The sequence below is a fragment of the Gadus morhua genome, chromosome 19, assembly GCF_902167405.1.
Source record: "Gadus morhua chromosome 19, gadMor3.0, whole genome shotgun sequence".
Lineage (NCBI taxonomy): Eukaryota > Metazoa > Chordata > Actinopteri > Gadiformes > Gadidae > Gadus > Gadus morhua.
The window spans coordinates 14,923,819-14,935,977 of NC_044066.1; the positions used below are offsets into that span (position 1 = coordinate 14,923,819).

At 50.8% G+C, this 12,159-nt stretch overlaps 1 protein-coding gene across 3 annotated transcripts in view; it reads left to right on the forward strand.

Moving 5' to 3' along the window:
• Positions 1–12,159, forward strand: part of tbc1d22a (TBC1 domain family, member 22a) — a 108,268-nt gene that overhangs the window by 72,557 nt on the left and 23,552 nt on the right. For all 3 annotated transcript variants that reach the window (XM_030341497.1, XM_030341499.1, XM_030341498.1), the window contains one exon: positions 8,144–8,271. In XM_030341497.1, the coding sequence (XP_030197357.1) occupies positions 8,144–8,271 (128 nt within the window). The remainder of the gene's footprint in view (positions 1–8,143; positions 8,272–12,159) is intronic.

Genomic DNA, 12,159 nt, shown 5'->3' on the forward strand with positions numbered 1-12,159 from the left:
TCTCTGTGAAAAACGGAAAGGTAGAGAGAGGGGTAGGGATAGAGAGAGAGAGAGCGGTTTAAAAGTGTGGAGGTGGGAGAGAAAAACAAAGAGAAAGGCAGCGAGGTACAGCTAGAGAGACGGAGATGGAGAGAGGTTGAGAAGGGAGGGGAGAGTGAGAGAGGGAGGGGGAGAGGTTGAGGGGGGAGGGAGAGCGAGAGTAAGAGTGAGAGAGTTCTTAATCAGAGTCTTAACTTGGACCTGAAGGTCGCCGGGGTCGCTCGGCAGCTGCATCTGGGGTGAGGGTTAACGTCTCTGATGTCTGGAGTTAAACGCCTGCTACCTGTCGGGTTGCCTAGCAACAGCTGCAGGTGTGTGTGTGTGTGTGTGTGTGTGTGTGTGTGTGTCTGTGTGTGTGTGTGTGGATGCCTCCCTGCCAAACAAGTGACTGTAGATAGACAGCTGAGTGCTGGAACTCGCACATTATTACTGCGCTGAAACACCTCCAGACCTCCGCAGGCACACACACACACACACACACACACACACACACACACACACACACACACACACACACACACACACACACACACACACACACACACACACACACACGCTGATCACTGCAGTGAAGAAATTCTGTTGTGAGGAGGAATGTAGCGGTGTCTTAACGAGATACAAGCATTTCTATTAAGATCCAAAAATACCACAAAACAAGCACATAGTCTGGGCTGTGGCAGCGCAGCGAGTTTCACACACACACAACACTTGGAAGCTTATTAAACCCCAACTTATGTGTTACAATGCGCAGACCCCCGACAGAGAAACACGTGGAATTTAATTAAGACGCGCACGAACACACACGCACCCTCAAGTGTTGCAAATAGCCCTACGATTTTCTATTCATAATGAATTTGTTTTTACTGATACTTTATTGTATATGGCTCTGTCCGACTGTCCGTCTGTCTTTCTGATGAGAGCGTGAGTGAGAGAGGCAGATGGAGGGAGGTTGAGTGAGAGCGATGGACACACACACACACACACACACACACACACACACACACACACACACACACACACACACACACACACACACACACACACACACACACACACACACACACACACACACACACACACACAGACAGACATCAGAGAGGTGTCAGGAGGAGGGGATGGGAGGTGAATCAGAGAACAAGGACTGATCAGCCCCCTGGTTCTGTTCCAAAGACTCAGTGTTCTGCTCTGACCTTGTGACGCTCCTAACACTCCCCTGGGTCACCTGCACCTGTCAGCCAATCAGAGAGGAGGGATGCGCTGCCTGGATTAGGAGGGAGAGAGAGGGAGAAGAGAGAGGGGGTGAGATAGAGAGAGGCGAAATGGGGGGGGGGGGGGGGGTGTATAGGGTGAAAAGAGAGATTGCTATTATCCTTATTTCATATGGGTGATACTCAACATACTACAACCTTTGAATGCTTAATAATGCCAACAAACATTGTGTAAAGGTTGAATTGTTCAAGAGAGAGAAAAGTATATAGACTTGCAGAGACGATGTCAAACAGAGGCAGAGAAAGAGATGCATAACCCTTTATGTTTACCATTGGATTTTTAGCTGTTTGCCTCGACCTGTCTGTCTGTCTGCCCTGTCCGTCAATCTGTCTACCTGCTGTGTCATCGACGGTCACGGCTACCTCTGCCATCAGCGTCGCTAGCATCTCGCAGGGATCAGATTGCGCTTAGAGTCTAGCGTTACAGGATTGTCTTTCTTTGCGTTGTTGACGCAGCAGCCGATGGCGAAAATGATGACCGCACAGGCTGTCGTCACCCATGGCTCTGTTTAACTGGTGCTCTCACTTTGAGAGATAGCTCTCTGTTTTAGCTATAGCTCGCTGTTTTAGCGATGGCTCTGTGTAACTGAAGCTTGCGGTTTGAGCTCTCTGTTTCAGCTCTAGCTCGTGGTATCAGAGATAGCTCTCTGTTTAAGCGATAGCTGACTTTTTCAGCGATACCTTGCTGTTTCAGCTTTAGTTCGCTGTTTTAGCGATAGCTTGCTGATTTAGCAATAGCTCTCTTGTTCAGCTATAGCTCACGGTATTAGTGATAGCTATCTATTTGCGCGATAGCTCTCAGATTTAGCGATAGCTTGCGGATTTAGCGAAAGATCCCTGATTTAGCAATAGCTCTCCGTTTTGGCGATAGCTCTCTGTCCTAGCTAAAGCTCGTGGTATTAGCCATAGCTCTCTGTAGCTATCTCTTATGGTATTAGCCGTGACCCTCGCATGCAGACATGAGCCGACTCAAAGGCGGTCTTCTGTGGGAGGTGGAGGTAGAGCAGAGACCTTAGCATAAGCCCCTCCGCTCAGGAGGCCGGCGGCTCGCTCAAAGGGCTCAGCCTCAGGGCCCCCTCGGCAGGGCCCACTGGTTGCTGGTTAGAGCCCAGAGCTCTGAGTGTATGAGGGTCTGAGCGAAGGGGTACGGTCACCGGCCAATCGCTGAGGTTTACGGCCGGCGCAGCAACGTGAAGCGACACCATGCCTCTCTTCCAAGATCCCGGGGAGCTGGCGCAACAATTGGCAGCATGCTCATGTACAACAGCCAGTTCATCACTCTGAGATACACTGGGCTTCTCTGCTGCCTTTAACTCCCGGACAGAAACATTTGAATTCGGGACGGTGGAAATGTTGACATCAACCAATTATCCATGACGTTCTGAATCGGAATCTGATGAATTATTTCGGTGTAAACATTTCAAAGGGGTGGTGGTCAATAGAGGGGGAGAAAGACTGGGACGACCGTCGGTAGGAAGAGGTGGATGAACACAGAGAGAGAGAGGGAGAAAGAGAGCGGGCGAGGGAGAGTGATGGAGGGGGCGGGGAAGGGGCCGGAGAGATTGATAAGGGAGGAAGAGAGGGATGGATGGGGAGGGAGGATAAAGAGAGGGATGGGTAGAGCGAAAGGTCAGTGTTTCATTGGATTAATGTTCACAATACATGGGTCACCAAGCTGGTCTTCAGCTCACCTCTCTGTCACCCCCCCCTCTCACTCTCCATCTATCCACCTCTCTCTCCATCTCTCTCTTCCTCTACCTCTCCATCTTTTCCTTCCCCCTCTCCCTGTCTCCCTCTCGGTCTCCCTCTCTATTACAACAGACAGATCTCCCTCTATCTCTCTTACCCTCTCGCTCTCTGCTCGGTTTAAATGCAGCTCACAGCTCTCTCCATCTCCGTCAAACAGAGGGCAGACACTCAAGAGAGCGTGCAAGAGAGAGAGAATGAACCACGCCTACCGAACGGAAGTGAAGAGCAGAGACGGGAACGGTTGTGGCGTTGTGTCTTGAACCATCCGCCGCTTCCCCGGCCCAGTCTTGCCTCCCTGCCCCCCCTCTCATCTTCGCGGTAACCTTTTTAGTGGCTGCGTTGTGCGTTCCCCTCCCCTCTCTGAATGAGGGCATGTGTGCGTGGATCATAACCTGTTCTGCCCTGCCCTCAGACGGCTGCCTGTGTGTGCTGTGGGGACACACCGGGCCAGAACACCGTATCACCGCATAGATTGTTTCTGACGTCTGACCTTTCGGCTGTTTGTTTTGGGGCGGGTGGATGTGTCGTCTTTGAGGAAGCCCAGCTAGTTTTTTTTCTCCTTCAGGAGAGGCTTTTTAAATATGTATTTAGCGAGGGTACAAACGATGATGGAAACCAGCGCTGAGGCTTGTGTGTGTCGGCGACCCACTGCCTTCGGGGGCTTCAGGAAAAATCCCATCGTCGATGTGCATAAACATCTGCGCGTGCATGACAGACATGACGTCATATTCAATCTCTCGGTGAACGCTTTGATTCACATTCTGCCGGGAAACGTTTCCCTGTCAATTTAAACCCAAAGGGGGTCAATTTACATTGATAAATCATGTGGAAAAATCTCTGAGTCTCTGTCTCTGTGTCTGACTCTGTCTCTCAGCCTCTATCTCTCTCTCTGTCTCGCTCTGTCTTTCTCTGTCCAGTCTGTCCACTCACATCCAGTCCGTCCACTCACATCCAGTCCGTCCACTCACATCCAGTCTGCCCCTCGCGTCCAGTCCGTTACCGCGGCAAACCAACTCCTCTCTGTACAGAACGCTTTAGATGCTTTTGTTTTTAAATGCAGTTAAACTGAATTTGAATAAGCATAAAACGAAAACAACAGATCAGTTGGGCTTTGAATCACTTAAAGTGACCCTGGTTCAAAGGAGCTGAAGAGAGGCGCGTGGACCGTGTTTTAACTCTCCTTCATCTGCATTCCCCTCATCGATTCGTTTACTTGCTGGCTTACTCTTCTGGTCATACGGTAATGCATTGATCGTGCCAATACACTGTTTAGAGAGAGGCACAGACGTAGCCTTGAGGGAGCGAGAGAGGGAGAGGGAGGAAGAGGGAGGGAGAGATAGGGGGAGAGGGTTAGGAGAGAGGAAAGAGGGTTAGGAGAGAGAGAGAGAGAGCGAACAGAGGGTAAGGAGAGAGAGATTCGGTTAGGAGAGAGAGAGATAGGAGAGAGAGGGAGAGAGGGAGAGGGGGAGAGGGGGAGAGAGGGAGAGGAGGACACAGAGAAACGGCAGTGAGAGTGGAGCTGTAATTACGTTTGGTGGAGAGGAGAGCTGGCCCGCACAGAATCTGCCTCGTTGGCAAAACCTTAAAAGATATTCACCAGTCAGTTTGCGACCTTTGACCTTCTCCTTGACCCACCCCCACCGCCCCCAGCAACACCAGCACCAGCAGCTGCTACGCAACCTTGCTGGTCAGCTCGCGGCCCGAGCCACACATGAACAGGAAGTGGAGACAGGAAAACTGCGATGTCATTTCCATCTGCCTCCACACCTGCTCTCTACCTCCATCCTCCTCCACCAGTACCCCCACCACCTCCACCTCCGCCAGAACCACCACCACCAGTTCCACCACCACCAATACCACCATCACCAGTACCACCTCCACCTCCACCAGTACCACCACCACCTCTACCACCACCACCAGTACCCTCACAACCTCCCCCACCACCAGTACTACCTCCACCAGTACCAGCACCACCAATACCACCATCACCAGTACTACCTCAAGCTCTACCTCCACCAGTTCCACCACCACCACCTCCACCAGTTCCACCACCACCTCAACCAGTACCTCCACCAGTACCACCACCTCCACCAGTTCCACCACCACCTCCACCAGTACCACCACCTCCACCAGTACCACCACCAGTGCCACTGCTCAAGCTGTGGTTTCCATACCAGCATGCAGGGCACTGAGTTCCCAGTCATTCCCATTACCAGTGTGGTGGGGGGGGGGGGGGGGGGGGGGGGGGCAGCAGCAGGACTACTGTTTGTAGTTCGTCTCAATCAGACTCCTCAGAACCCTGTAAACAAAACTCCCCTGGTTTACCCCGAATTTAACCGCCGTCCGCGGGCGTGCTTTTGATTAGTCGTTCCGAGCCCCTTTTAAAGTGTGGCCTACGGTGTCAACACGAGAAGTGTTCATCCCGTTACATGATGGATTGATCCACCCAGCAGCCTACACAGCAGTAGGCTCGCCATCCATCATGCAGCCGGGTGGACACTGGGGGGCAGTGGTGAGAGAGGGTAGTGCAGGCGGTAACTTTTTCTGGAAATAGACCCCCCTTTTTTTATGTACAAAATAGTGTGGCTACGTAAATGGACTGCATTCAAACTGCGCTTATCTAACCGGTGGCCACTCAAAGCGCTTTACAATATTGCCCAACATTCACACATTCATGCTCACATTCACCCATCGACCACGGTGGCAACCACGCAAGGAGACGGCCACCTCGTCGAGGCGTCCTGCTCAGGGACACCTGGAACCTCAGGTAGGAGGAGCCGGGGATCCAACTTCCAACCTCGCGGTTGCGAGCCATCCCCTCTGCCCCCTGAGCCAAATGCCGCCTCTTTGTGTATTTGTTCCATTATACGTTTTCTGTTTTGTTTTGTTTTTGCTAGATGAATGCACATGTAAACGCAGATTCGTTCAACGTTTGCATATGAAACGTGATCATGGATTTTCTCGCTGACCATTTTGTGGAACAGGTCAAAGGTCGAAGGTCGCGACCCGCCGCTGTGGGGTACATTCTGAACCCCGTTGCTGTGCTCTCTCCACGGCTGCTGTTGGTTTATGTCTTGCCCCTGGTTCATATTGACGGAAAACAACCCGAGAAGTGTGATGATCAACTTTCCGTCGTGGTGTCGGTGCTAAGGCACACTGTGAAATGAGCGAGAGATTAGTGTGGCACAACACTGTTACGAGCTGTCAGGCTTTGTGCCAGGCAGCCCTGTCGCTAGAGCCACTCACAGACAACACAGCTGTAGTGATCACAACGCTCTCATAATATACCGTGGGTGACATTCTCGCTCGCTCTTTATTCCCTATTCAGGTCTTCCAACGAACCGACAGAGAATTGCAAACTATGTCCCCTATTTTGTTTGGCCCTTCCCCTTTCTCACTGGAACCGCCCCTTTCTCGACAGCCCCGCCACATTGCTTCCACCCTCTCATGGACCCGGCCCGTCTCCTCTCATTGGTCGGGCCCAGCGCGTCCCGTTGGACGGCTTGTTGTTCGCGTTGCTCTCGTGTTTCCCTCTCTTCCTCAGCTTTTCTGCTGAAGACGATGATATCGGGCCCAGCGAGTTCATTAGCCTAGCGCTGAATTAAGCATCTCAGAGGATCTGCCTCCCTCTCTCCCTTCCTTTGTGTGCCTTTGGCAGAGCCCTCGCCCCGCCATCCGTCTCTGGCATGTGTTGGATGTTTAATGAGCTTGGTTTTGTTTGTTTCTAACCATCCATGTGATAATCACCCTGCCAGCAGCCCTGACGACGCCTCCTTCCCCCCAAGCCTACCTGTGTGTGTGTGTGTGTGTGTGTGTGTGTGTGTGTGATTGTGTGACATGTATCTATATATATATATATTGGTGTCAGTCACTGTGCGCAGGGCTGGCAATGTTCCTTCCTTTTTACAGAGATGCTCTTGACAGCTCCATAATTACATCTCTATTGTGTGAGTGTGACAGTGTTATGTGTGTTTTTTATAACTTTGTGTGTGTTACCGTTTTTTGTGTGCATGCATATGCCCTACACACAATCATATGGTGTGCGTTTATATGAATGAGTGTGTATCCTTCTGTATTAATATGCCCCTCCTGAGTGTGTATGTGTGTAAATGCCTGTGTGTGTTTGTTGATATATGTGTGTGTGTGTAAATGCCTGTGTGTGTGTGTAAATGTCTGTGTATGTTTGTTGATATGTGTATGTGGGGTAATGCCTATGTGTGTTTGTTGATCTGTGTTTGTGTGTGTGTAAATGGCTGTGCGTGTTGGGTGATTTGTGTTTGTGTGTGTTGACGCGGGTTCCGTTTATGTCGGTGTGTGTATCTCACTCTCTCTATTGTTACCTTAATCTCCATCCATCTCTAAAGGCAAAACAAAGGTTAATTATAGTATGGTACTCTAGAACAAATTAGGTAATGAAGGGAGTTTATCAAACTATCTCCTGGACCTGGACTTAAGGAATTCAAGCAGTGTGCAACAGTACACAGTACTTACAAGCATTATGGTATAATCCAGTAAAATATGCAGGTACAGTAAAGGTCTCTTAGCTAAAGTTAGCTTGTTTGTGTTGCATTGGATGTCATCTGTTTATAAAAACAAGTGGCAAAACCTCTCTCTCTCTCTCTCTCTCTCTCTCTCTCTCTCTCTCTCTCTCTCTCTCTCTCTCTCTCTCTCTCTCTCTCTCTCTCTCTCTCTCTCTCTCTCTCTCTCTCTCTCTCTCTCTCTCTCTCTCTCCTCCCCCCCCCCCCCCCCCAAACACACTTTTCGTCATTGTGAAAACAGGGCTAATTGGTTATGTTCTCCCCTCCGGTGTTATAATAATATTTAGCCAAGCTTAAGTGTCTCTTGTCTGCCCATCTCTCCCTCTGTCAGCCTGTCTTAAGAAGTCTATCCATATCTCAATCGAGCCTTCCATCAGTCTGTCTCTCTTTCAATCTGTCTGAAGCCTGTCTGTCCCTCAGACAGCTCTCATAGCAAATCCATGACGCAGAAGGAATAAAAATGAAGATGCACACGTCTGCCGTAAAGCTGTGGTTAGAACAGGAACAGAGATCTGTGATATTAATCTGTGTGTGTGTGTGTGTCTGCAGACTCCGTGCACCTCCACATGCAGCAATACGAAGTTGAGTATCTGCAGTTTGCGTTTCGTTGGATGAACAACCTGCTGATGAGAGAGCTGCCGCTACGATGTACCATCAGACTGTGGGACACCTACCAGGTACACACACACACACACACACACACACACACACCAGGTAGGAGGCCTCTCCCAGCCATCCTAACCCCTACCTGCTACTTAACGACACGTGGCGCCGAGGGAAACCAGAGAAAATGGAAACGTCGACTGTAATTGGCGCCGGATAAAAGCGTCCGCTAAACAGTTTGTCGGATCGGAATCGTCCCACACACCGCTGATGTCCCGCAGGTACAGGGCTTCGTCAAACGGAGCCGAACTCGTTAAGAACACCCGAATTACATGCCGTTCACGCTAATCCCACTCATACACACAGCTAGACAACAGCTGAACACACGCCTCAGATGTTTAACTAATCCACCGGCTCGCTTACCGCAGGGGCAGGAAGCGTGCCAGCCCATTGTACCAGAGTCCTGTTTTTATTTGATAAGCAAGATCGCAGAAAGAGTTCTGCGTAATCGACCGCATTCTTAACCAAGCCTAACTGATCTTCCATTAATCATCCGAATCTCGTGTGTGTATGGTGGGTAAGCTACGATTACGTTAGTGGGCTGGGGCGCGGTGGAAATACTTTCCGAATCCTTGTTGTCATTGTTGTTTAGTGGTTCTGTCTGCGATGTGGACGCAGTTCCAAGAAACCGACTGCTGTCTGCTGAACGCTGAGACGAAGACCACACAATTTGCTCACTTCGACAAATCTGTTGAAACCTTACTGGGTTTACTGTATATCGAGGGTAGGGAAAAAAAGCATTTGCAAATCTCCAAAAGCAAAGATTGTCAGACTGGAGAATTTGGCGAAGAGAAAATGCAAAGTGTATCAAGGAAAGTGATTGACAAGCGACCAAAACAACACACTTCCTTTATCTTCCCCGTCAAATACAAGAAGTGCAGCAAGCCAAGACTGTGACTGACGACCCTTCCTGTCAAAAGGAAAAACACACCAAACTTCTCCTTCGCTCCGACATCAAAGACACAGACCCCCGAACATCAGTGGCCGTTGGGCGCGGCCCGAAGAGAGATCAGTGGATCAAACGGGCTGAAGTGGGACTAAGAGCAGGGTCAGATGTTAATTCCGTAACAACAAGTCCAGACCCGCTATTGATTCTGCGGCCCTTTGACACAAACAGCTGGGGTTGTCGTGAGCTTGGCGCGCGCCTCCACGCCACCAGCTTGTTAACCTTAGCGGGCGCCGTCGATGAAGCCTGATGCGGATATCGACCCGGCCCTCTGGGTGTGTGGATGTATACGTCTACAGGCTGCTCTTTGGGTGTGTGTATGTATACGTCTACAGCTACAGGCTGCTCTTTGGGTGTGTGTGTGTATACGTCTACAGCTACCGGCTGCTCTTTGTGTGTGTGTGTGTATACGTCTACAGCTACCGGCTGCTCTTTGTGTGTGTGTGTGTCTCCATGCTGCTCTTTGGATGTGTGGATGTTTACGCCTACAGGCTGCTCTCAGGGTGTGTGGATCTATACGTCTATACGCTGCAGGCTGACCATTTCAGATGGCTCTGTATATTTACAGAGCTCCTAGGAGGTCCCCCCCTTCCCCTGAGCACTGACACTAGCATCTGCCCACACCATTGTCTGACACCGCCTCACCATCCGGATCGAAACATCCCCAGAACGCTGATTCTCAAACGCTAACAAACAAGACAAACCGTGACGGAGACGGAGCGGCGGTGGTAACGCGAGCAGAGAGCCCGTCAGCGCGTCGCTGGTTAGTCAAAACAGACGGCAACTCAAGCAGACAACCAGACAGTCGGTGTATCCGTACACACACACCGTCATGTCGGCGCCCAGGTAAACAGCGAGACGGATGGTTAGTCAGACCGGAGGCGGACTTACTGAACACGCTCCCGCCGCACGCAGCTCCTCTGCGACTTTTGACTGAGAAATATGTTTTAGGTTTTTCCTGGGTTTATTTTTTCTATTCCGGCTTGGCTCAGATTTCACTGATCCAAACGCCGCTCTTTTTATATCCGAGCCTCCACCACGCTCCTCTCAAAAGCCGACGGTTTCTGTCCACACGATCGAGACTGGGGGCCGGGCTAAGTGGAGGAGTTTATACACACTTGGAATATGTACGAGAGGAAAAGTGGGCAACCTCGAGGGCTATTGAAGCCCTCTGCGAAGGCCCAGGGAAGCCAGCGGTTTCGGCCTGATTCGTCGACTCCATGCGGTGTCCATGGCAACGGGCATTCTCCTCCTCCCGCCGGCTGGCCCCTGCCTGTTGCTATAGCGAGCGGAGCAAAGAGCAGTGCTTAATGGTAAACGCTGAAAAACAAGGGTCAGCCAACGCTGAGAGAGGAGGGCCAGCCAGCCAGAGCGAACCAGGGAGCCAGAGTCATGAGAGGGAGGAAGAGTGGATGTAGGCCTGTTGGAGGTGTATGGGTGTGCATGTGTGTTGGAGGTGTATGGGTGTGGATGTGTGTTGGAGGTGTATGGGTGTCGATGTGTGTTGGAGGTGTATGGGTGTGCATGTGTATTGGAGGTGTATGGGTGTGGATGTGTGTTGGAGGTGTATGGGTGTGGATGTGTGTTGGATGTGTATGGATGTGGATGTATGTTGGAGGTGTGTGGATGTGTATTGGAGGTGTATGGGTGTGTGTTGGAGGTGTATGGGTGTGGGTGTGTGTTGGAGGTGTATGGGTGTGGGTGTGTATGGGTGTGGGTGTGTATGGGTGTGGGTGTGTGTTGGGTGTGGATGTGTGTTGGAGGTGTATGGGTGTGGGTGTGTATGGGTGTGGATGTGTGTTGGAGGTGTATGGGTGTGGATGTGTGTTGGAGGTGTATGGGTGTGGATGTGTGTTGGAGGTGTGTGGGTGTGGATGTGTGTTGGAGGTGTGTGGGTGTGGATGTGTGTTGGAGGTGTATGGGTGTTGGAGGTGTATGGGTGTGGATGTGTGTTGGAGGTGTGTGGGTGTGTATGGGTGTGGATGTGTGTTGGAGGTGTATGGGTGTGGATGTGTGTTGGAGGTGTATGGGTGTGGATGTGTGTTGGAGGTGTATGGGTGTGGATGTGTGTTGGAGGTGTATGGGTGTTGGAGGTGTATGGGTGTGGATGTGTGCTGGAGGTGTGGGTGTTGGAAGTTTGTGGGTGTGGATGTGTGGTTGTTGGAAGTGTAGATGTGGGTAGTGTTTGTGTCCTTTGGAGTGTTCATTTGCATTATGTAGTGTTTAATTTCGGGTGTGTGTGTGTTCCAAAGAGCGTTTTAATGGCTGATGCAGACCACAACCCTGATGAAGAGGAGTCGCGAGAGTGAAGAAAAGCAGGGAAAGAAAGAAAGGGAGAGAGAGAGGGCAACAAACGAGTAAAGCAGCCATTGATGTGATGCATGGAGACCAGGACAGATCGATGGCTTCCCTTTCTCCTGCCCCCAGCCTGTAATCAAAAGCCAGCGCAGAGTTAGCATATCCCCCCTAGTAGTCAGGACGCGGCCTCTAATTCACTGCCTGCTCCCTTTTAACTTAAGAGCCGGCACGGCCAAGGCTAAAAAAGACAACATAATTTGCTCGATTTAACAAACACGGAATTGAAAGTCACCGGAGAGTCGAGGCCGGGGCCCGCGTGAGATGAATATCCAGGCCCCGGCCGGCAGCAGATATTTTTAGCCTGCTCACATGGACTCCAACGCGGTGGTTCAGCCACACACACAGGGTGATACAGGGCTCATCATGAGACCGATTTTAGGACACCAGACCCATCTGTTTCCTTTCGGACTTCCCCAGGGTCATAAACCGACAACGCCAGTCACAAATAAGGATGAGGGAATCCGTGCAAACGTTCCTAGAGTTTCAATCTTAGGTAAAATAAAATTCATTTTGGATGTGGATTTTTGGTTATTTGTTTTATTCTTGTGCGTTTTTTGTAGAGCGACTCGTTAGTTACTCTTTGGCGGTCTCCAAAGCC